This window comes from Fusarium proliferatum (assembly GCF_900067095.1).
Source record: "Fusarium proliferatum ET1 genome assembly, contig: FPRO_scaffold004, whole genome shotgun sequence".
NCBI classification, from domain to species: domain Eukaryota; kingdom Fungi; phylum Ascomycota; class Sordariomycetes; order Hypocreales; family Nectriaceae; genus Fusarium; species Fusarium proliferatum.
Genome location: NW_022194793.1, coordinates 1,338,779 through 1,361,209, shown reverse-complemented (window position 1 = coordinate 1,361,209; position 22,431 = coordinate 1,338,779). Strand labels below are relative to the sequence as shown.

Genomic DNA, 22,431 nt, shown 5'->3' with positions numbered 1-22,431 from the left:
ACGAGTTAACACGGTCGATAAATGATCAGCGAGACAAACGGTCTTGTTCAAGAGTGCTTGAGCCAGGGTGAAGATAATGGATGGCAGGTGAAAAAGTGGAGGGCAAAGAGAGGGTGCCCCAAGCGCAGTAAATTTCCCTAGTAATCATACAAGGTCAACAGCCAGTGTCTAGGTAGGTACCTAGATAGTGATGCCAGGTCCTCTCAACTAACTTGCAGCGCAAGCCCTAAGATGTAGGCAATGCACTCTCGAACGTCGGCGCCAATAAAGGTACCTTACCTAGGTGGTGAACATATGTAGGAACAATTAAAGTTGACAGGTCCACCGTCCCCGAACTAACTATGCCGTTCTTTGTCCTAGGGCAGATCCTGAACATGGGGGGACCCTGTAGTGTCGATCTCGACAGGGATGACAGTGGATGTCGACTCGGCCGAGTCCTAGAGGTGACTCTTGTGTTCACGCATGTATGTTATGGGAACATTCAAGAACATATCCCATCGTTGGTGATGGATTGTTCCTGTGGCGGGATGTTATACCCCTGAGAGGAGAATAGTACTCAATTGAAACATTCATTCAGGCCTGTCTGTATCACAAATGAACAGTTGCTCTGTCTCATCTCAGTGGCAGCAATTTCATCAGTCTCAATGCCGTGTTCCCTGCCCGTAGAGTGCTGCAGCATTTGCTTGTGGTGACTTGGTTGGCCCAGGCACCGGCAGCATTTTTCTTGTTCCTACCTGTAGTACCTATGTTCACCCACCGGCTCCCGAAGAAGTTAGTCCTGCAAAGAGCTACACCCCTCATATTCCTCCCGAAGTACTGGCTTCAGTATCTTTGCACTGATTTAGAACTTAGAAGTTTCAAGGTTTCTTTATTATCTCATTCTTGCATCGTCACTGGCCTAACCCTATCGATGCGGTCAAAGTTTTACTATGCAGTAACTAGGTACTACCTAGTATTCAACAGTCTTTTCTTCCTCTGCTGCAGGATTCTACACACCTCGTTAACTCTAATAACGAGCTTCCTCCGTCAGAGTACCATACATAGATACCTATGACAGCCCCTTTGACCTTCAAGATACAATAAGCGCATAAGATAACTCGCACTGGCCCATACCTACGCAGATGGGACCCTGAAACAAACGCGTCTCCTCCACAAGGACTAGTGTGTGGATATTCGCACATACGACTCTCAGTTGTTTTTTCAACCTACGATGCTATGGTCTATTCGATCGAAAAATCAATGCAAGGTACGTTTCACCCAATTCGAAGGGGAACCTCGGACAATGGTCGCCTCAACTCTGTGACCTATTAACTAACTGGCTTTCGGACCAGATCAAGATCTTACGTCGAGCTGGAAACAATCCAAAGGACTTGCTTTCACCAAATTTTACAGCTCAAGCCATTCGGGAGCTTCTTCTGTGTGTGCCCTAAAAGTCACCGACATTGACTCTCGCGATTTTGAAACACCACCTGCCGTCGTCGAAGTGGACACTCTTCCGTTCAACTCCGAAAAAGGAAAGGCGACCAGTATAAGATACAGTCAAGTCAAATAAAGCGACCTGGTATCTTCGCTACAAGGAAATCAGTCTGAACCCTGATATTCAGCATCCACAATCATCGACCGTCCTTCACCGACACAAATTGAAGCGGGCACTTTACGCGAGACGAGCCAACATTGCCACACTACAGTTTCCCAACTCTGGATGGTGAATCTTAGGCTGATATTAATGGTGGTCTGTTCCTTTCAGCTACTATGAACTCATTTGGCAATCTCTCGTTCGGCGGTCTTTCCATCCTCATGTCCAGATTCTGCGTTCACCACATACACCACTTCTACCCACTCAATCGTTGCAATAACCCATGACGGACATCTCTGATCCATAGTTAGAATGGATACGCAATTACGGAAAGCTGGCCTAAAGTCAATGATGTGAAGCTGGGGGGCCGTAATGTAAGTCTCGTTACGGGCCCCGGCAGCTAGGTTAGATGGGCACATGGAACAATGGCCGACAAGCAAGGTTTAAGACTCTGAGTGTTTTCTATCTTGCGGTATTATCCTGGGTCTCACCAACAACTCATTTAGCTTGCAAGTAAGATGCTGACTCTCTCGCCTCTAGCCCCTGTCTTGACATTTCGTATACCGATCCTCCCTGCCATCAATAGAAAATAAGAATACTCAATACTAGCCACCATACAAAAACCGATATACCGAGGGCAGGCCAAATATAAGTACCGCGAGCGATCGAATGCGAATGCTGTGTGCCATGGCTCAACAGCCAGCCGGGAAGCTGGACAACACGATCAGGACATGCAACATTGAGCTGCGACTCGATCTATATGCTTCAATAGATATTGATGTACAAAAGACAGTATTTGCTTCTTATATACCACAGTTTGAGAAATGGACGCTGATGTCACTACGATGATGATCTCTGACAATTGAGTGGCGTGAGCAAGAGAAGCTCACCCATCGACAAAATTTTGACATTCCTGAATCCTTAGCTGTGCGGTAAGTATGCTGTCTGAGAATTCTCTAGCTTACAACTGGTCAGGACACTGAATCATGATTCGTCATGCTTATAGCACTCAAAAGCCATCATGATGAAGTTATCGCCGCCACCTCCGCACTAACAGCGTTACATAGCTGTAAATCACCATCTGGTTCTACTTTCAGGACTTTGGTCAGACTGGTTAGGTAGGGAAAGAAAGAAAACTTAAGACCTTAAGCCTAAATAATGATAAAAACTTAAATAAATTTATATAAAGTTTGGATTGTTATTAAATTTAGGATATCTTTTGCTGGATCTATTTTAACACCTTACATTAAGGTCCGGTATTTTCTTGCTCCCTGAGGACTGGCAGCTTTTTTATTTACTCCAAACGCACAATCGCATACCAATGTCACACGGACTGAGATTCCTGGTCTGCTGTATATGCCTGAAACGGAGAAGGCTTCGCATTACTCACATGCCGTCTTACCAGAGCAGTTTGATGGCTTCATCTAGTTTGACAAGTCGAAACACCTTGGGACATTGGAGGGTCCGGCCCAAGTCACCTCGGGCATACCATGAAACATGGCCGTTTGGATTATAAGCCGTTGCTAGCACACGAGGTACTTCAAGTCAGTGTGATGGTTCCGTGGTTCACCAAGTGTGTGTTCCATTGCGGGGCCCCGCGATTCTACAATATGGGCAATGTGATATGGCATGACTCAAGCGTGATGAGCCGTCTATGGTCCTCACATAGTTAAATGGCACAGTTACGCGTGGTTAGTAGCCTCACCTCTTGGTTCGCCTCTGGCAATATGCTCTCCAGACCATAAGCCAGGCTGCACTGCTGCCACGGCAAACTTGTATATCTTAACAGGTTGTGTCAGAGAAGCGGTGCTGGTTCAAATACGCATCGAGGAATCTCACCATTTGGTCCATAGAAGATTGGTCTTGACGAATTGTATCGTATCGTATTCTCATTATCGATCGACTCGGGAGCCCAATATCCTTACCATCCTCCAGCCATCATAAATGTATTAGCACCTCAAAAGCAAGTCCAACTCCAGCCCGCGCCCAAATCTCAAATCCTGAGGGCCGTTTCCACGACTAGTACCTGTGTCGTGTAGAATAATCCTTGGGACTGACGACCAAACCACGGCCCTTCTTGGCGCCTCGATACACCGTTTCGAAAATGTCAATGAGTTCTTGCTTGTCCTCAAGAACCCACTTGATCTTGTTGTTGTCACCGGTACCCAGATCAATCATCATGTGTTTGTTTCGGAAAAAAAACATGAGGGAGCACGGGTCATACAGCTCGTACATCTGGTTGAAGTCGGGCACCTGGTCGATATCGCAGAGATAAATCACGGCGAAGTTGCGCACCTTATCGGCGATCTTGTACAGCACTTCGTCCTGGCGCATACAATCTGGATCCCAATCGCGTCCGAAGCGAATGACGACGAGGCGATCTTCCTCTGAGAGGTTGTTAGTAGATGACAGGCAGAAAGGTTTGGGGGATTGTACTTACCTGAGAGAATGGCTTGGTCCACATGCCAGCCAGTGTTGAGATGGGGAAGTACGACGGAGCCCATGATGAGTGTACGAAAGCGCAAATGGTTCGTGAGTATGCGGTTATACGGCGACTACCTGGGTGAGTAGCTGGTGATGATACGATCAAATTTGGTGGTGGTGTTTTGGAAAAGGAAAGAAACTATGATGGAAGGCGGCGGGATGTCATGAGGTGAGCGGTGTGGGGCCTACGCTAGCTTTATTTGGCCTCAGGTGAACAAACTCTCACCTTGGCGGAATATCAACCCAGTGTAGGAGCACAAAAGCTTATACCGGCATTTGAGAACAGTTTTTTGGCAGCGAAAGACTGCAAGACAAACCATCGAATTCGCTATATAATTTGCCACTAAAACACTTTCCTGAATCATCTCCATATAAACTTTTTACTTAATGTTAAGCCCATGGGACTCATCATCACTTATCGAACTCATCAATGACACTCCTCGGTTTGAAATACTTCCCCAAAGGCTCAAACTTGAGATGGCCGAGTCCAAAAGCCTCGGGACCTCCAATCTTTATCCCTCTCTCAGTTCCAGTCCACCTGTCACTTGCTGCTATTCCCAATACTACAACAAGCAACCCATAGCGATATTCAGGTGTCCCAACTGCCTCTCCGTTCTGTGCATCAATTACACAAACCAAATCAGGCGCAATGGCTAGGATATCCTCCTGAAGCTCCTCCTTTCGATCAGGATGGACTCTCAGGGCAGCTATATTCTCGTTCTTGAAGGGAATCTTGACAACCCCCTTGAACTGTTCAGAAATATCCCCTGAAGCCATATGTTCATCGCGAACATCAGCCCCTTCAATGAGACACTCGCCATAAACATGCCCATTTCTCAAAGTTCTTTCCACGCCAATAATTTTGCCTTTCCACAGAACCTTGCCCGCTCCTGGGCCGCCACACTCTTCAATGATTGTTTCGGCGACATTGTCTACGCGGTTCTCTTTCCGCGCCCGAGCTACGGCACGACCTATTCTCCAGGACTGTGACAGCGTATGTTCGACAGCCCAGCGTTTTGTCTCTTCTCCTGTGACAGGTGCATCTGCGGCGCCAACTTGGGAGCCCATCTCACTCAAGGCAGAGCGGATGATACGCTCCACAGCTTCGTCGGAGGATGCTTTGGGCATGACGAGCACGTTGCCGTTACCGTCGCTCACGGCGATGGGTGACCAGATAGTGTCCCTTTCCTTGAAAACGACAGGTGTTGTTTGCCATTTTGTGGGATATGCTCTCCCCATCCAGTCTCCGTCAACTGTAGGGATGTCCATCTGATCACTTGACCCAAGCAACAACCCGCTCAGTCCGTTGGCGCCCCCGACTTCAACAGATATCATGTGAGTAGCGGAAGTATTGCACATCTTGTACAATTCTTGCTGAGCTTCGAGTAGCTCATCACCAGCTAGCTTCTCGATCGCCACGGTAGGACTCCCTGCTCCACCACCACAACCAACTCGTGCATCGTCTGGAAGATCTTCAGGATTGACGACTCTGATTATCGCGCCATTGCGTAACTGAGTTCGTAGTCGTATCATCAGACCGTAGGGGCTACCGCCGCCTCCAGTACCAAGAATATAGCAACCTATTGCGATCCATGATACATCCCTTTCAGAAACATACCAAGTTCGGTTTCTCACATCGGGACGGTATGAAAGGATATCAAAATCCCCATCTTGTTGTTTATTATGCTTCCGGCCTGTGTTCTTAGTATTCTTCTCATCGTGTCCCATGTTTTGGTGGTCTCCGTGCTCAGCCTGAGATTCAGGGGCAACTACTTCTTTCGAGAAATCGAAGTCTCCAGTCGCCCGAACAACAAAACGAGTTTTGTTTTCAATATACTGTCACCTCATTAGGAAGCTCCAGAGCATCGCATATGAGTTGCCTACCTGGAGCGGGAAAACTTCCTTCTCAACAACTTTAACAGTCGATCTTAGAGCTCCAGCCTCAACCGTCTTTTCAACGGCAGCCCGACTAACCTCATCAAGGCACTCATTCGTCGATTTGGATACCGTCGACTGAACTGTATCCACAACCGCACTCACTCTTGCTATCGCAGCGCCAATAGCATTGGCGACCTGTGACCACTGCGGTTTAATAACCTTGCTCGCGCCCCTGAGCTCATCGGGAGCAATGACAGCTCCACCTCCCACCAGAATAACTGGTATGTCTTTGGGTGATGTCTTCATAGTGTCGATAACCTTTTCTAGCTTCTGTTTGATTGTCACGCTAACCTTCGTGAGCTGATCCTCCGAAAGAGCGCCTTTCATGAGGGCTGGGTCGCCAATCTTCAGCTCTGGATTTGTTAGGACAGTGCAATCGGTTGCTGTAAGAACATTTCCTCTAAATACAACTGCTTCCTCCGGGAGTTTATATCCAACGCTATCTGGCCCAACAGAGACACTACTGTCTATTCGTACGATAGAACCTCCGCCGAGACCGATGCTCTTGATATCGGGACAAGAATAGTTCATCCTAACTCCCGAAAGATCGCTGTAAGCTGCCTGTTGACGAGGAAAGCCGTTCTCCAGTAGAATTCCGACATCAGATGTGGTTCCCCCAATATCAACAACCATCATGGCTTCGTCCAGGTCGCCTTGCACAAGGAAAGCAGCTCCTCTCATACTGTTGGTAGGGCCGCTTGAGAAAGTTCGGATCGGTAAACGAGCAGCAAGCTCGCCAGACAGGACAGTGCCATCATTCTGAGTGATGAACACTGCACAATCCAGGCCTAGCCTCTTAACCGGTTCGTGAAAAGATCGAATGGTGGTTCGGGCAAAAGGCAGAATGGAGGCGTTGAGAATAGCTGCGTTTTCTCTTTCGAGAAAGCCAAGATTGGCAACCTCCTTGGAGCACACAACATCACAGCCGGGTATTTCAGTTTTGATTATATCTGCCGCTCGCTCTTCTTGTCGTTCCACTGTATCAATAGGACTGAAAATACCGACGACAACCACACTATTAATCCCTTTTTGTTTAATAATCAAGCACTGCGTTTTGATCTCGTCTGGATCAATATCGGATATCAAACGGCCATCAACTTCCAGTCCGCCATGTACCAGGGCATGGTGACCCAGGATAAGCTCTCTCATGTCATCAGGCCAGTCGACACATGGCAAGTTATGCTTCGAGAAGGGTCCGCAGAGACGAATCACAGCAACCCGTGACAGTCTCGCAGCATCTCTCTCAACGACAGCATTCACAAATTGTGTTGTCCCTATAGTCACGCTTGCGACTTCGTGAGGGCGGACAGAGCTTGAGCTGAGCATCGTAGTGAGTGCATTGTTAATACCGATACTTGGGTTCGCCGTTGTCGGTTCTTTGTGCCATGCAATGATTCCACGATCAGGCGCTGAGCTCAAGAGGGGATCAATAAGGACACCGTCTGTGTTAGTCCCACCAACGTCGATTCCAATGCGAAGACGCCGTGATACTATAGTTGTGCTCATGGTGGATAGTTATGCCCACTCGTGGTGTCGTCTGTTGATATTCCAGTGTTGGCAGATAATCGCTATGCGCTGGATAACTTGCGGGACAACAACTGCCGCAATGTGAGCAAGTTTTATGATAGAGTAACAAGGTCATGTCACACAATAGTTTGACCCGATGCCGGGCGATTGAGCTCCGCACGAGAGAGCTTGGTTATTATTGGCCTCATGTGGGGGAAGGATCAAGCATGTTGGAGCTTCAGATCAAAGATAAGATCCTTATCAATCAGTAGGATCTCAAGAGTCACCAGTGCATCGAAAGTCTTGACCAGCAATCGGCCCTTATGCTCTAGTAAAGAATTTGAACCATCCATATGGCCCAAATGATTTATCCTACCACTGCCTGTCATATTGATGACAGATCTTTGACCAGTTGACAAAATTCATCATCTTCAAAGTAAATCGAAACGTGAATTCTTATTCATACAATGATTACCATCCATCCTATGACTATGAGAGGCATCGAGCTGCAGTATAATCACAACTCTGACTATCCCCATCGATCACCTATCCACATCTCGCTCTCGAGTAATAAACAAAGCTATCATAGTATACTAAGGCTTGTATGCTATTTCTGCGTTCCTCCTAGAAATATTCCAGCCGAGAAGTACAGAAAGAAGAAAATAAATAAAAAAGTTCGCCTCTCAAAGAAAGGATCATGAAATCTTGCGTATTTCTCACGACGCCTTTAACGCCAAATCTGTGTGTACCCTCCCGGTGCGTCGCTCCGCATGAAGCCCTGGCCAGAAGTTGGTAAAAAATAACGAGTCTCATGCAATCATTGTCCCTATGCCAGTCCCCGTGCTTTCGTCTATTGCAAAATACAAGGTCCATTGTTTGGTGCTTAAATCTCGATCGTCTCAATCGATTCGTCCACCACCTCGGGTTTCTTGCCGTTCGCCTTGGGAGATGGTTCTTCTTCCACCTTGAGGAGGTCGGATTCCACTCGGGGAATGCTGGTAGTCACTTTAGGAGTTTTGCTGTCCTGGCTTTGCCGGGGGCTTTCAACCTCTACAAGCTTCTCAGGCTGGATATATGCGTCGGCCAGCTCTGGGATTGTTGTCTCCTCTGTGACCTTACTCAAAGGTGTCGCCTTTCCGTATCCTGCGCCTGGTCGGGGGCTGGCCAAAGGAGATGATCCACTGAGTCGTTGCATAGATCGGCCCCGGGGCTCGCCATTCTCACCACCACTACCATAAGGTGAAGAAGAACGTGAGCCAAGAGGAGAATTAGGCTTGGGTCCCATTGACCTTCTGTTTGAAGCTGCCCTTCTTCCGTATTTCTGATCCATTCTCCACCGGAGGATGCTGAAGTACGATGGCTCAACTCTTGTCTCTTTGAACTCTCGCAGCTTCAATTCGTTGGTTTCCTCATCCACATACCACTTGCCACTGTTGAGATCATCCGCGACAACAGCCAGGAACGCAGCCCAAGAGCGCGCGACAACGTACTTAGTATCGTAGTCACGACCAAACAGAATGATCTGGCCCCACTGGCCACCCGGACCAGGAGCCAGATCGACGGCCAAGTTGTTGCCACCCCAGTCACGGACGAGGGGGATCCATGAGCTATGAGCATATGCCTTTTGAACAGCATTGGGGGGCACGCAGTCTTGACGAGAGAGAAGATCTTGTCTCCAAGGACCAGGGCTACCGCCAGCTGCGGCGCCTTGCTTGGAAGAAGAAGCCTCATTGCTGCCACCAAAAGCCTTGGAAGGGGTAGAGGGCTTGTTGATGGATGTTTCGAGCAAATACTGGTGATTGACGGTCCTCCAGTTATCCCATTCCTGGACAATCTCTTCGCAATCCAGCAACATGTGGCTAAAAATAATTCCGGTCGGCATTCCTCCTCGTTCTTGACCATCATGAACCATAAGCGAGTCGCGGACGTCTTGAGGAAGAGAGCAGTCAAGCTGATGCTCCAGGTCGTTCAGATCATTGTTGGTAGCACCTTCGCATAGCTGGTCGTAGAGCTCTGGATAATTTTCATCCGCCCATGCGTCTATGCGCCTCCAGGAATGAGCAACTGGGGGGGCAGGGGGGAGGCCATCGGCAAAGTTTTGCATTGGGACATCGCCGGGGCTCTGCACCTCGAAGCCATCGCCCTGGCTAGCATTTCGCGCACTCATCGATCTCAGGCCAGGTGAATAGGGGGCGCTCGTTGGAGCGAAAGTAGCGCCGTCGGGTTGGAGAGGAGAAGCCCGGCCGGTTTCGTCGGAGTAGGGAGATGAGACATCGTTTCGAGAATCCGAGGCTGTTGCTACGCCAGTCATGATACCGCCTCGACCGTTCTGTAGGGGGACATGTCGACCGGTACGATAAGGGGAGTCAAATGAGGAATCTGCAAGTTGTTCAGTATGTGGGTTTTGAAGTGTTGCGCTCCGGTATCAGGGGGGTCGCATACGTCTGTCATAACTGGTCATAGTATGCCAGAAAGACCTGATGGTCGCACCGAAACTATTAAAGTAAAGTGTCAGCGGCAGGCAAAAGCAATAAGCGATATCGAATGAGGGCATCATCAAGACATACGTGTTTGCCATTGTGGCGGCAGTAGGGGCTCAAAACCCAAAGAACGGCGGAAAAGGGTGAACGAACGTCGGTTGCTAGGGGTCTGGTTGCGACGGGAAGACAGGGTGAAAAGCCACGATGAAAGAGCCTGAGCCTCGTCTAGCGATTAAAGTAAAGCGGTGTGAAATAAAGCGAAAGAAGAGAGTGACCGAGCGAGAAAGATATGCGAGAGAGCGACGAATGGAGTTTGTTGATGAATGGATGATGATGTAGGGTTCGAGGTGAAGATTGATGCCGCCGAAAAGTCCCAAAAGCCCGAGTTGGTTGTCCAATCCAATCTAATCCAGGGGAAACCTGACGAGCCAAATGGGCCAAATGGAGCTACAGGAGGAGAAAGGTGGCTGCTGGCCGGTGGTCTACTCCGCTCGGACGCGTGGGGTCTTCTCTTTCTTTTTTTTTTTCCCACTGTCGTGTAAGGTCCTTAGAAGTGGATGCACCAGGGGAAGGGGATAGGCGAGGTAATTATAGTAATCTTGGGTGTAACTTGTGAGTTTCTAGTTGCAATCTCGAAGCATGAAATACTTAGACGGGTGCTGGTGAGGGGATACGTTACTAGAATGGGAGGCCGGCACTGGAAAAAAGGACCCTGAGATGGATGATGGAATGAAACAGGTAGTGGGATGGATGGATGCAATAAAAGGGCTGGCACATGAGAAGAGATGATGCGAAAGAGGTTGGCTTCTTTGTTTTGTTGTTGATTGATTATTCAAAGCGACCAATAGACAGACGAGTTCTGGTGTCTCTCATTTGGAGCCAGCGTCTCCGCAGTGCCTCAGTGCACTGCAGTCCGGCACTCGAACAGTGGAGTGTGGCGGAAGTGATAAGGGGCTGACAGATGATGCTACTGTTGCATCGAGGTCACTGACACTGAGTGGCTGCTTCGGCTTCAGATGGACAAGGGCTGCATAAAAGTTGGCAGCAGAGGGGAAAGGGGACTAATAGGAGATTCTCCGCGATTAGGTTAGAAAGATGCAGCCAATCGTCACTTAATTAACTACTAGGTAAGTTGATAACCTCTTATGCGTACTCCATACTAAGTACGGATGGTATCCGTACTTTCCATCTATTAAACTCAATGCCATTGTTTTCCAGGCTGTACCGGTTTTCACAAACTCAATGGACGATCAATTCAAAATACTGGGTTCCAACATTCCTAACCACGCGTGATCCAGCTGAAGCCCATTCAATGCTCCTGAATTCCATCACATTTCCATTCCCTAGTTTGACTAGGTACCTACTTAGCTACAGTCCATGGCCGGGTTTGAGACGGTCAGGCGAAGGCCGCGGGGGGGCTTGCATAAGGTAGGGTATAGAAGAGCTAGCAATGCAAGGTACCGCTCCCGCAAGCACACTATGGCCCGCTACATGTTTCGAGATTAGGTTCAGGGGCAGCCCAAATCCACCTAATTTTGGCTGGTCCTGGTCGCAAATGATAACGCGTTGCAGAAATTCAATGGACGACAGACACTGAAGAGAAAACGCCGTGGCTTATTCTTGTTTTTAGGGGTCCGATATAAGTAACTAGCCACGAAACTCAATGCTGCAAAATGGACGACGACAAATGCTGCAATGACAGAAAATCCACCATGTGGAAACCTACAGTATGCGTATTTGATCAACAGCAAACTTGGTGTTGTGGAGCAGCTGATCGATCGATAGACAATCCATCTCATGTCCATGTCCATCATGTTGAACCCCAAGAGATGTCACGGACCTGAATACAGAAGCTTTAAATAAAGACATCTCGCCTCCGTTTGAGATTCGATGCTTGATCCTTCCATTACAAATTCACATTCAGGGTTCATTCAGACCGATAATCTTTGCACTCTTGAACCTAGGTAATATGATCTTCCCCTAATCTTGTCCTCTGTATTTACCCAGATAATCTATACACTCCACGAAAGACCAAAAATATCTTTCGAAATCTCTGAATCTTATTTACGCTGGACGATGTGTTTATCAACAACCCCTGCTGCTGTTGGCATTGAACAATACGGATATCGCAGCTGTTCCGAATCCAAATCCCCTATCGCCATAGATTCTGCCATTGCCACCTCTGGCTGGGCTGCCTCATGAAGATCCCGTCACTCACAGACGTTGCTCAGATGCGGGGGAGGAAAGTAATTTCTAATTCTGGCGTCTCTGTGAGACTGCAACTGTGATGTCACTTGTTCTTGTGTCTGCTACACAAAGCATGGTCATAAGATGGCAATTCCCTTCTCACTGGTCTTTGCTTGTGTCCATCATGGCTTTCGCATGGTTCCATACGGGTATTTGCCGCGACTAACAACAAAGGCCTGTATTTCTGTGTGTATCCGTGACAGTCAATCAAGCTTGATTGCCTACGGCAAGTTTTAGGGCGATATTTAAGCTGTCATAAACAGTTTTGTTTGGTTTCATACTTGATTTGTATAACCACGCATCACGCGTCGCTACTCCTGTACACTTCAAATCAACCACTAACATACCTGTCCCAAGCAATCCCTCAACTCCATTGAAGCCCAGCACTTCATGCATCACATATCGTCTTGGTCTATCTATGTCTGCCACATGTGCTCGCTCAGCCCGAGCAGTTTGTCCTGCATCTGTCGCTTGGCTGCAGTGGCGATTCCTCGTTCAGGATTTGCCATAGCCTCACTATAGCAGAGCTCGACAAGTGCCTTGAGTTCGTCGTACGAAAAGTTGTCTGGGTCCTGCGCGCTGGTTCCCCGTTGCTGCTCTTTGTCCTCCTTTGCCTTCTCCACAATGGCGTCTGCACCTTGTTCGTATAGCGAAAAGTAATTTGCTGCACGCGCCAGGTCTACCCCTTCCTCCACGTTCTTGAGGTTCTGTTGCAGCACAAGAATGTTGAGTTGCATACGCCCGCAGCCCTTGTCATTCATAGGCGACGCTTTGCATGCATTGCTCACAAGATAGCAGTTTATAAGCAGCCCCAGACCCGTTCGAATAAAGGCTATCTCTTTCTCTCTGAGATACTTCACGATCGTCTCGTCAAAGAATACCAATTCCGAGTTGAGGCTCAAGATCTGGGGATCAGGTTCACTCACTTCCTGGTCAAGCAGGTAGGGTGCCACCTTAGGCGACAAGGCAATGGACAATGAATGAACTATGCGGCACCGGATCTCCATGTGGAGAGTTAGTAGCGCAGTTCCTGCAAGTTCTTCGAAGGACGACACTATGCTGTCAAACGCTCTGATGATTGATCAGTTATATGTTTCCCTATAAGATCGCATTACTTACTGCACAGTTTCCTGTGTTAGTGGTAGTGACACAGGACCTTCTTCTCCTGCGGTCTTGCCAGTATCGTTCATAAGAGTCCATCTTCGGCTCGAATGTCGAGGCAGATTTTGTCGTGATGTATCGGTGTCATGCGTTGTAATCTGCCGCAGGCCAGCAATTTTAACTGCAAGCCACTTCATGCTGGTGTACAATAAACACAGGGATGAGATGGAATCTCGATCCTGAATGATGTCACCCGAGTCGAGTGGCGACTCATCTGTGAGTTCCATCAACAAGTGTATCTCCTTTTCGGCCAATTCCCAATCCATCTCTTCTGACATGAAAAGCTTCTTCATTGTTTCTTGTATCTCTCCCTGGTCCAGAGAGAATCGTGCCGATGACCTCAGGTTGTCGTTGCTAATCTCGGTGGCCGGATCCAGAGCTTTGACGACAAGCGTTTTGAACCAGCTGAAGCAGCGGTCATAGTATCGCATCATTTGAGTGACAATCAGCGAGCTGAGTGCTTGGTCTGGTGGTATGGTTCCCAGCATACGACAGAAAGCGGTCACAACCTCGAAAAAGGCTGTTGTTCCTCGGAACACAGGCCGACGTGCTACCTGGCTCCAGGCTGGGTCTTGTGTGAATGCATCTGCCTCCCCAAAGACGGTGTCGCTCAATTTGGCGAGAGTCTCGTCCAGTTGTGGTTGAAAGACATTGACCAAGAAATTGTCCAAGAACGTTGTTAGCGTGCTTGCTGCCAGGTCTGAGCCGGGAGGGACGATGTTCTTGAGACGCTGCAGGAAGACCAACGTTGGCGGTAGTAACAAGCTCATATTGAAAACACTAGGTTCCACCAGAGATTTGTACGAGCCTGTTGTTTGATGACTGTTTCCAAACGGACCATCACTTCCTGCTCCTGCTCCTGCTCCTCTTCTTCCTCCTTCCTGGACGTTCCGCCCTTTTCTGTCTTGCTTTCGAGATCCTAGCCCAGGAACGGCATCCTGGATGATGTTGTCCAATGCGTCGTATTCACTCGTCATCTCAACAGACTTTGTGTTCGCTTCAGAAAACTTGAAAAGATGCTCTCGTATGTCTTTCTTGCCATGGAGCGTATCTCCTGGGTTTGGCGAGTCGAACTGATAGACATCTGCATCGGTCGTAACATAATTATGCAGCAAGGATCTAATCTCGTTCTGGTATAGATTCCACAGCTCTTTGAAGCTTCCAAGTAGGGCACTATTGTTACCAGCGCCTTCCCTTCGGATCAGGACCTTGATAGACTCGTGGAACACACGATGACCTTCTCCAATTGCCTCAAACTTGCCATATAGAGACCATAAGAGGTCGTAGATCACATCTGCTCGCATTTGTGTTTCACGTGTTCCATAGACGTGAAGACCATCGCCTCTGGCTGATCCTCCTCGTAAAGAGCTGGGATGCCTTTGATCCACCTCGTTGATAGTCTCATTGACGATGGTAAAGAGCTCAACTGGGAGTCGCTGCTTAAGAGTCTCCACGGCATTTTGCAAACGTCCGAGCCTGTTTAGAGATTCCACCAGCAGTCCTACATAGTAAAATGTATCGGCTTCGGGATTTTTCATAGGATCTTCCCGGACCGTCTTGTCAACGTCAATGGCATCGAGAACAACGTGAAATGGGGCGATGGGCTTGATATCACCAAAGCCTTCGGTGACGGCGCCTTGCGTTTTAGCCAAGCTCTGCCATCTTTCCTGGCAATACGGTGACTTGAGATAGAGGTGCTCGTGTAGCTCTTCTACAAGGATATCCATCAGGGCAGTCTCTTGGTTTGCAAGGTAGCTCCTCAAGTCAGTAAGGGCACCAATATCGTCCAATTCAGGCTTCCGTAGCTTTCGCAGCGCATTCTGAAGCACTTCCACAGCCGTCAAGAATCTCTTCTCCGATATCCTTGCCTCCAACTGATCCGGTACTGCTCGGAGGTCATCCAACTCATTAAGAGTTTGCACCAAGGCGTCAAACTCTTGTGATGATTTTGAAAGTTTCTTTAATTCAGGATCCGTTGCGCAGAGACTTGTTTTGGAACTCGCCAGTGATTCCTTCAAGGCACGTACTCGCTTCTGCGACTGCTGAATGCTACTTTGAATTTTGTGAAATGTACCTATAGAACTGTTGAAGCCCTGGTGGTGTTCGTGGACGATGCCCTTAAGCGACTCTTGCAGGTAGTTATGTGATTGCTGGAACTGGGCGTATTCGTGAGCGCGACCAACCGAGCTCCTGTCGAGGAGCTGCAACGCCAGTTGAACAGGGACACAATCGTCTTGACACATTGCAGGCCATTCTTTCTTTATGTGGTCGATAACCTCGGTAATTTGCCGTGCAGCATGAGTGTCTGCTGGTTGTGGTGGAGCTTGTACTTGTGGTATGCGTGATCGGGAGGACATCTGTCGAAGACTGGGTGGTGGTCGCGGCTGTTGAGTGGCAGGCGGTGTGGCATATCGATCGCTGCCGTAGCCATCTTGATACCCGGACCGGTAGTCATCGTTGGAACGTCCAAAGTTGCCATAGCCGTTACCTTCGCGGTGAGGTCGGTCGAATCGATTCGACATGATGGGTATGAGGTTGGGAGATGGCGGGCCGATTAGGAGAAATGGGCTGTTTCGTAGCGCATCGTCGCCATGCAGAACACGACGGGTAGTGCTAAGGCAGCTCTGGGAAAATAGAAGGCTCGTAGGTCTATAATGTGCCTATATAGAGAATTAAGTCGCGTTCACGCTGCGGAAGTTAGAGGTTGGGTCGAGGGGCGGGAGCTGGTTAGGTCACCTGGTGGCGCATGAAGGGGCAGGGGGTTATCTAGGTAAGTCTGGATCACTGGGCAGTACAGGAGCTGAGGAGCTACCTCTAATCTTGGGTACCTAGGGTAACTAGCCGCTCACTGTCTGATTTAGAGACTGGACCTCAATTATTCAACTGTAGCCGTGAGGAAAGGTCGCCATCAACTTTATCGATTGACCTACTGCTTGATTGTGAGAATACTTTTACGCTGATATAGCATCAATTTGAAAGAGCCTCATTACAGGTGAGCCGAGTTCGCTTATAGAGATGCAACATCCATAATGGTCAAGTAATAGTATGAACAGTTCAGTAATATTAAAAAAGATAACAAATTAAAAAGTCGATATCTTGACCAGGTAAGATATAGCGCAGTAAACTTTACTCTGCTGTTAGGCTTTTGGTATATAATTTTGCTCTTAAGCGTATGGTTTTCATAGCAAGTGACGAGACTCAGAGAAAGAAAACCGGAACGACGGTATTGAATTAAGTTCCACTACCTACCTGCCCTCATACGCATCATCCTGTCAATATTCATCAATGAGTACCTCCGTGTATAGCTGCTTGCGGAGGGACAAGGTGTTGATGATCGTCCCCTGCTGGTTTCTGTACACCAGTTTTAGGAAGCCCCTCACCCGGACTGGCGTTCGGATCCTGGACTGTTGTTCCAGACAGATCTGCTTGAGCTATTCGGCCATCCTGCACTTCGAGCTGATCCTGAAGAACAGCCCCAGGTTGTTCAGCAACTTGCATCCTTTTATCGTTTGCCAATATTGCTTTCACTAGACCGCGCGCCCCTTCAACTATCACATCTTGCCGGTCCCAAGCCAAGAAACCTGGAGTTCCAGGGGCTCGGTTGAGGTGCACGATGTGGTACTCCCTGTTAGCCCAGCCAGGGCAAGAGTACATGATCTTTGCAGGTCGTGGGAGTGTTCGTTGCTGCTCAGCCTGATCCTCGTCTCCAGTGAAAACGGTAATGGCAACCTTGGGTTTCTTAGTCGTCCTCTTTCCCTCCACAGGCTCGATCTCTGACGCGCATTGAGCCCAGAATCGCAGAGCAGCCTCAGGGCCAGGTAGCCATATGAGACAAGTGAGAGTGATGATGTCTTTAGGTGTGAGTTCCTTCTTGGGACCAAGAGTCCGGAGCAGTTTCAGCACATAGAGGAGGAGGCCTGTCGGAGAGTCACACAGCGCATATGACGGCGTGTTTGGTTCAAAGTCACTGCGACTTTGCTGTCCCAGGCTAACAGCAGACTTCTTCTTGCTCAGCTGCGGCGTCTTCTGCTTCTGTATAGCCGAGAGGTCGTCCTTGGAGTAGCCCAAAATTGAAGAGCCTAAGAGTCGAGCAAGTTTCCATTTTAACCACTCACTGGCCGAGCCCGAGAGTGTAGGGCATGTCAGAGGAGGTGCAATAAAATGAAATCCCAGGCATGACTCTGAATAGTGAATTGAGAGGTGCCGGGCCAGTCTCCAATCAATAGCAGCAGGCGAAATTGAAGCAGAGCCGGCGTTACTTCCAACGTAATGTTCGTATGATAATCTCTTCATCAAGCTATCCAGTAGCTGAGCTGTTGTAGAAACAGGAGGTGTATTAGAAGGAAGAGCATCGCTGAAACCCAGGCCGGGCAAGGCCGGAATCACAACATGAAACGGCTGGTTTGTACCAGCATCTTCAGGATCACTCAACGGCTGAACCAGGTGACCTAGCGACAGGTTGGTCAAAGGGAAAGGGGGTATTAAGAGCAAAGGAACAGCGTTAGCATGAGGAGAGCGGGCATGAATAAAATGAAGCCGGACTGGCGTTGATGAAGTGGAAGTTTGAAAACTTGTTCTGAACTGGGGAAGAGTTTGGTTCAGCTCTTCTTCGTGATTCTGCCATGAGAATGATTCTTGCCTAGGTACTATTCGTGAGCCTCGCCCTATACAGCTCTCTCACAGAAATACTTACCAAAAGTCAACAAGAGACTCAACTTGAGGCTTTGGCTCCCACCAATCTTTTGAACGAGGCTCATGAGGCAGCCGGGTGAGCTCTAGTTTCTGTCGCGTGATATCAAGATACTTGCTTGATACCTATAAAAAAGTGAATGGTTAGTAGCTCCTCGATCGGATCGTGTCTCTCGTTGAGGTACTCACACGGATACGATAAGGCTGGACCTCATCGCCGGAGTCTCCGGGTTGCTGTTGAGACATGCTCCAATGTTGTATCAGCAAATTCAGTTCTGCTCGACTTTAATATGATGTAAGATGCCCCAGCTTCAGTAGTGACCAAATGAAGCAGAGCGAAATTGAATAGCTAGCAAAGGGACACTTTGAGACAGGTGAGAATTGAGAAATTAGGAAATGCGACCGACTGCGAGTTGCATCAATAAGCTGAGTTGCTTTCGTGTTAAACCGTAACCCGGCCAAAAAAACAACAGGACCTGGACCCTTACAACCCACCCTTCAACAAGACCCTTGTCGCGATAGCTGCTAGAATTAAGGGACCTTGGGACGTGGCTGATGACCACTGTGGCTTTAGCGTATGGGGATCACGGCACAAATGGTCCGGGACGGCTTATCATTGGTTGTGAAAGTGAAGCTCCCTGGTCGGTGGTGGCGGTGCGTACGAGTCCCCCTTGCACCCTTCGGAAATGATCACTCCAGGCATTAGACTTGGCTTTGCTTTGACCTTGCAGCTTTGCTGGCATAAATCACGTTGTTTGCCTACTTCTGCCAACTTTTGCTTTTGAAAACAAGGAATCCAATCGGTGTGGAACTGTGCAGGAGGGTATTTCCTAGATCCTGTTGGCTGTGGCTGGTCCCGAGTCAAATTAGCCACCTCCATCCCGGCGCGCCACATGTTAGCTACTGTGCCAGTAGTCAAAACTTGAAACACCAGCTGATGAGACGAGGATGAACAGCGCATGTGATTATGTGCATAGAAAACAGCATGAACTGAGCCGCTCTGATGCAAATGCGAGTTGTTGATTGACTCCAATCGGTACCCAAACGCCTGTTTCTAGACTACCCCGCCGATTCGCTTCCCATGTACCATTTGTTCTCTTATCCTACACGATGAACACTCTTGGAATCAACAATGGCAGATCATGAAACAATAGCCTCATGCTAGCAGCTGCTTAGCTTTAGGACCCAGCGCTCCCTGTTCAAGGAAAAGTTGTCAAACAGTGCAGAAAGTTCTAATTGCTCAACTAAAGATTGTTGAGCAAGCGCCCGCCCTTGTTGAACTCTTCGTGTGTCCTCCTTAATTGTTTCGCTGTGGCGCCTGGCTGCTTCCCTGCGGCCCGCCCCGGAGGTTGATCTGCCCTATCCGTGAGACAATGTTACTACCGACAGCGTCAACAGCCCCTCGAGGGGATGTCAGTGTTGGACCCTCTGGGGCTGTTTCTTGGACCCTGAAAAGCTTGATAGCGGTACCATTCCATATGCCCATAGTTCCTCTGGAAACCTGCATCTCGGTTGTAAAGATAACCCCCCACAGCAGAGACTCATACCAACCCAACGCGAGCTGGGACCATTCAAAAGAATGTACACGGGGAGCTGATGGCTCAATGCCAACAACATGGACACCTGAAATTCGTCGTAGTGTTTCTGGTGTTGGCATATCGGCTGCTAATTCTTGTCGCGGCAAGAGGGCAGACACTTGTTGAATGACTGCCAGGATTGTGTGGAGAGGCAGTTCGAGCAGCCAGCTGTCGATCCAGTGGGCCGAAGGCTCAAATGCCCCTGCCTGTGATTGTCCTGATATCGAGCGCCCGCCTAGGCTGGTGGTGCTGTTTTGCCGCGAGAAGGTGGGAACACCCGCTGGCATCTTACCACGAGCCTTCTCGGACATCCCTCGCAATTGAGTTGGGACGGCATCCTCAACGTTGGGGGTCGATGACCTCCGGGACGGGGCTTCACTTGACGTTGAACGGGCAGGAGTCTCTTGCCGTTCCTCATCGTCACTATCGTCGTTGTCGTCATCGTCGTCATCATCGTCGTCGTCGTCTCCAATCGCGAAGGCACCGTCTTCTGGAACTTCTTCCAATGACGAGTGCCGTGGCTGGGCGCTGTTTGGACTCCTCAAGCTGTCAACTGAGCTGCGCACGGATGCAGCATCGAATGGATCAAAATGGTGTCCAGAATCCTTTCTTCTTCTGTTTCTTCTCTCAATTTCCTCTTGGCCACTCTCCAGAGTGAATGAGCGCAGGGCTTCAACCCTCTTCTTGTTTTTGAGGATAGCAAATACTAACTCAGGGTTCTTTGGGTATTTGTTCTCCAGTATTGAGCTAATAGATTCCAGCAGTGAGTGGAGCAGAGCGTGATTAGTCTCATTTGCAAGTAGAAACGAAGGGGAGGACATGGAAGAGAACAGCTGCATCAGTTTTGCGCTGCTAGTGCTGCTCAGCCCCTCAAGATAAGGTGCTATGTTATTGATCACCGCCAACAGAGCTGGGTATATTGCCGATAGCTTCCCTTGACTTGTAGTGATCAGATTGTAAATTGAGTGGATAAGAAAGTCCGCATAGGTCCCTCGGAATCCCGGTACTCGAATAGACGTTGGTAGGCTCTCCTGCCCCTCGAAGTACTTGTTCAAGTTGACGCCAAAGTTAGTCTCCACGCTTAGAGTCTGGAGCAAGAAAGCGCACATGCGCACAACTCCTTGCTTGGTAGCATCGTTCTTATACTCAAGAGCATAGAAGAGGGCTAGGACAACAAAATCATGCGCTCTTTCGGTGTCCACGATGAAAGACCGAAACCTTTTGTTGCATTGAAGGATCTCCCAGAATAACATCAGTATTTCAGGGGCAAAATGGCCGGGCGACTGAGAACCTGGAAGATATGAAGTCTTCTCTTGAAGTGGTTGGTTTAGAATTCGAGTCATCCCGTCCACAATAAACTGAAAATCTTGCGGCCGGTGGAGTCGGCCTAGAAAGTGACGATAAGAGTGTTTAGGCGATGGGTTCGATGGGTTCTCAGGAATAGGGTACAACAAGAGCACCAAGAGGAACTGCAGTGAGTATGTCACAAGCATCTGCTTGCCGTCCTTGAATACAAGGGTGTTGTAAGGTACGCGCCAAGTAGCAGGGTTGTATTTCAACGTCTATAAATGAAGTCAGCATCAGTACTTCGAAGCCGAGAGATCCCAGGTGGACCAACTGTGTTGAGTAGGGAACAAAGCACAGAGAGCACGACTTGCTTGTCTGGACAAGCACATAAGTGTGTCAACGTCCGTACGCCATTCTGTGGCAGGACACCAGCAGTCATGTACAGGCTCTGGCCAGAAAGCGTCAAGAGAAGCCGCAGAATCTCTGATCTACTGCTTTCATATTCTTTTGTTGTTGCAACAGCTGTGTTGCAACCCACCCCACTCTGCCAAATCGCATAGCTAACTTTCGGTCGGCCATTGGGTTGTCGTGGTAAAGTAAGATCAGAAAAGAATAGCAAATCGACCAGCGTGTCTACCAGCTCTTCAGCAAGTGGCTTGACCTCCTCGAACTCGGCAGTTTGCGTCTTGCGCTCAGCCTCCTGAGCTTCGTCAAAGAGGATCTCGTTCGCGATAGCCCCGTGCCGAGTGCGTTTCCTTCGTTGAGCCCAAAAAAATTGTTGCTCCCAGTCACTGAGAGATTCCTTCTCGTATAGGTAAGGCAGGATACGTGTGAGTACTCGGATACAGTTCAAAGCCTCGCGTTCTGGAGCAAGTTCAGGATCAGGGAAAGATGGGTGATGACGTAGTATGAATAGACGAGAAGTGATGGCTAGGATGAGGGTTTCTAGGTTTTCGAGTGCTCGATCCCGAGTTCTTCGAATGTCGGCAGGTGTGAATAAACTAAAGACATCTTCAGAAGACTCAGGAAGCTCCCAAAACTGCGTGATATCATGTCAGTAAATGAGTTATCCATGGAAAGATAAAGTAGGACTTTGGGTGGAGCAGGCGACGAACAGAGGTCCAGTATGCATCATCCGCTGGGATATGCCGTTCTTCTGATAAACGAAAAATGCCCCGTTTGAAAACGAGCTTTGAATCACTCGCGCCCATTGCTATGGCATGAGAAGATGCCGCGAGAGTCTCTGCGGTGGGTGTCCTCTTTGAACCTTTAGTTTGGGAGGCTCCGGAAATGACGAAGTGTTGTGGCTAATGGTTAAGGTAGCAGGTAGGTGCATGCGATGGACCCCATGGGAGTGATTGACCAATCACGTGTCATACGATGTATCGTCCGACCCGATATTATACCGGAGCCGTTGATGATTCAATATTTTTTTTTTCTGGATCGGCGTCACTTGCGAAGTCTTTCCATCTTTGATTTTGGCCAA

At 48.8% G+C, this 22,431-nt stretch overlaps 6 protein-coding genes across 6 annotated transcripts; all 6 read right to left on the bottom strand.

The window, feature by feature from the left end:
• Positions 1-3,595: 3,595 nt before the first annotated feature.
• FPRO_04622 (putative spliceosomal U5 snRNP-specific 15 kDa protein) lies at positions 3,596-4,080 on the bottom strand (the record flags this gene model as incomplete). Its single annotated transcript, XM_031230154.1, has 2 exons — positions 3,596-3,963; positions 4,017-4,080. 2 exons carry the CDS (start codon positions 4,078-4,080, stop codon positions 3,596-3,598), a joined length of 432 nt encoding a protein of 143 aa, XP_031080318.1.
• A 391-nt stretch (positions 4,081-4,471) lies between these two features.
• FPRO_04621 (uncharacterized protein) lies at positions 4,472-7,504 on the bottom strand (the record flags this gene model as incomplete). Its single annotated transcript, XM_031230153.1, has 2 exons — positions 4,472-5,896; positions 5,945-7,504. The coding sequence occupies 2 exons, from the start codon at positions 7,502-7,504 to the stop codon at positions 4,472-4,474; spliced, it is 2,985 nt and encodes a 994-aa protein (XP_031080317.1).
• Positions 7,505-8,387: 883 nt separating this feature from the next.
• Positions 8,388-10,082, bottom strand: FPRO_04620 (putative 1,3-beta-glucan synthase; the record flags this gene model as incomplete). The annotated part of the gene is made up of 3 exons (XM_031230152.1): positions 8,388-9,883; positions 9,947-9,999; positions 10,072-10,082. The coding sequence occupies 3 exons, from the start codon at positions 10,080-10,082 to the stop codon at positions 8,388-8,390; spliced, it is 1,560 nt and encodes a 519-aa protein (XP_031080316.1).
• A 2,565-nt stretch (positions 10,083-12,647) lies between these two features.
• FPRO_04619 (uncharacterized protein) lies at positions 12,648-15,914 on the bottom strand (the record flags this gene model as incomplete). Its single annotated transcript, XM_031230148.1, has 2 exons — positions 12,648-13,302; positions 13,351-15,914. 2 exons carry the CDS (start codon positions 15,912-15,914, stop codon positions 12,648-12,650), a joined length of 3,219 nt encoding a protein of 1,072 aa, XP_031080315.1.
• A 760-nt stretch (positions 15,915-16,674) lies between these two features.
• On the bottom strand, positions 16,675-18,327 carry FPRO_04618 (uncharacterized protein; the record flags this gene model as incomplete). The annotated part of the gene is made up of 3 exons (XM_031230147.1): positions 16,675-18,031; positions 18,086-18,207; positions 18,271-18,327. 3 exons carry the CDS (start codon positions 18,325-18,327, stop codon positions 16,675-16,677), a joined length of 1,536 nt encoding a protein of 511 aa, XP_031080314.1.
• A 1,051-nt stretch (positions 18,328-19,378) lies between these two features.
• Positions 19,379-22,156, bottom strand: FPRO_04617 (uncharacterized protein; the record flags this gene model as incomplete). Its single annotated transcript, XM_031230146.1, has 3 exons — positions 19,379-21,220; positions 21,277-21,984; positions 22,061-22,156. The coding sequence occupies 3 exons, from the start codon at positions 22,154-22,156 to the stop codon at positions 19,379-19,381; spliced, it is 2,646 nt and encodes an 881-aa protein (XP_031080313.1).
• Between the last annotated feature and the right edge of the window lie 275 nt (positions 22,157-22,431).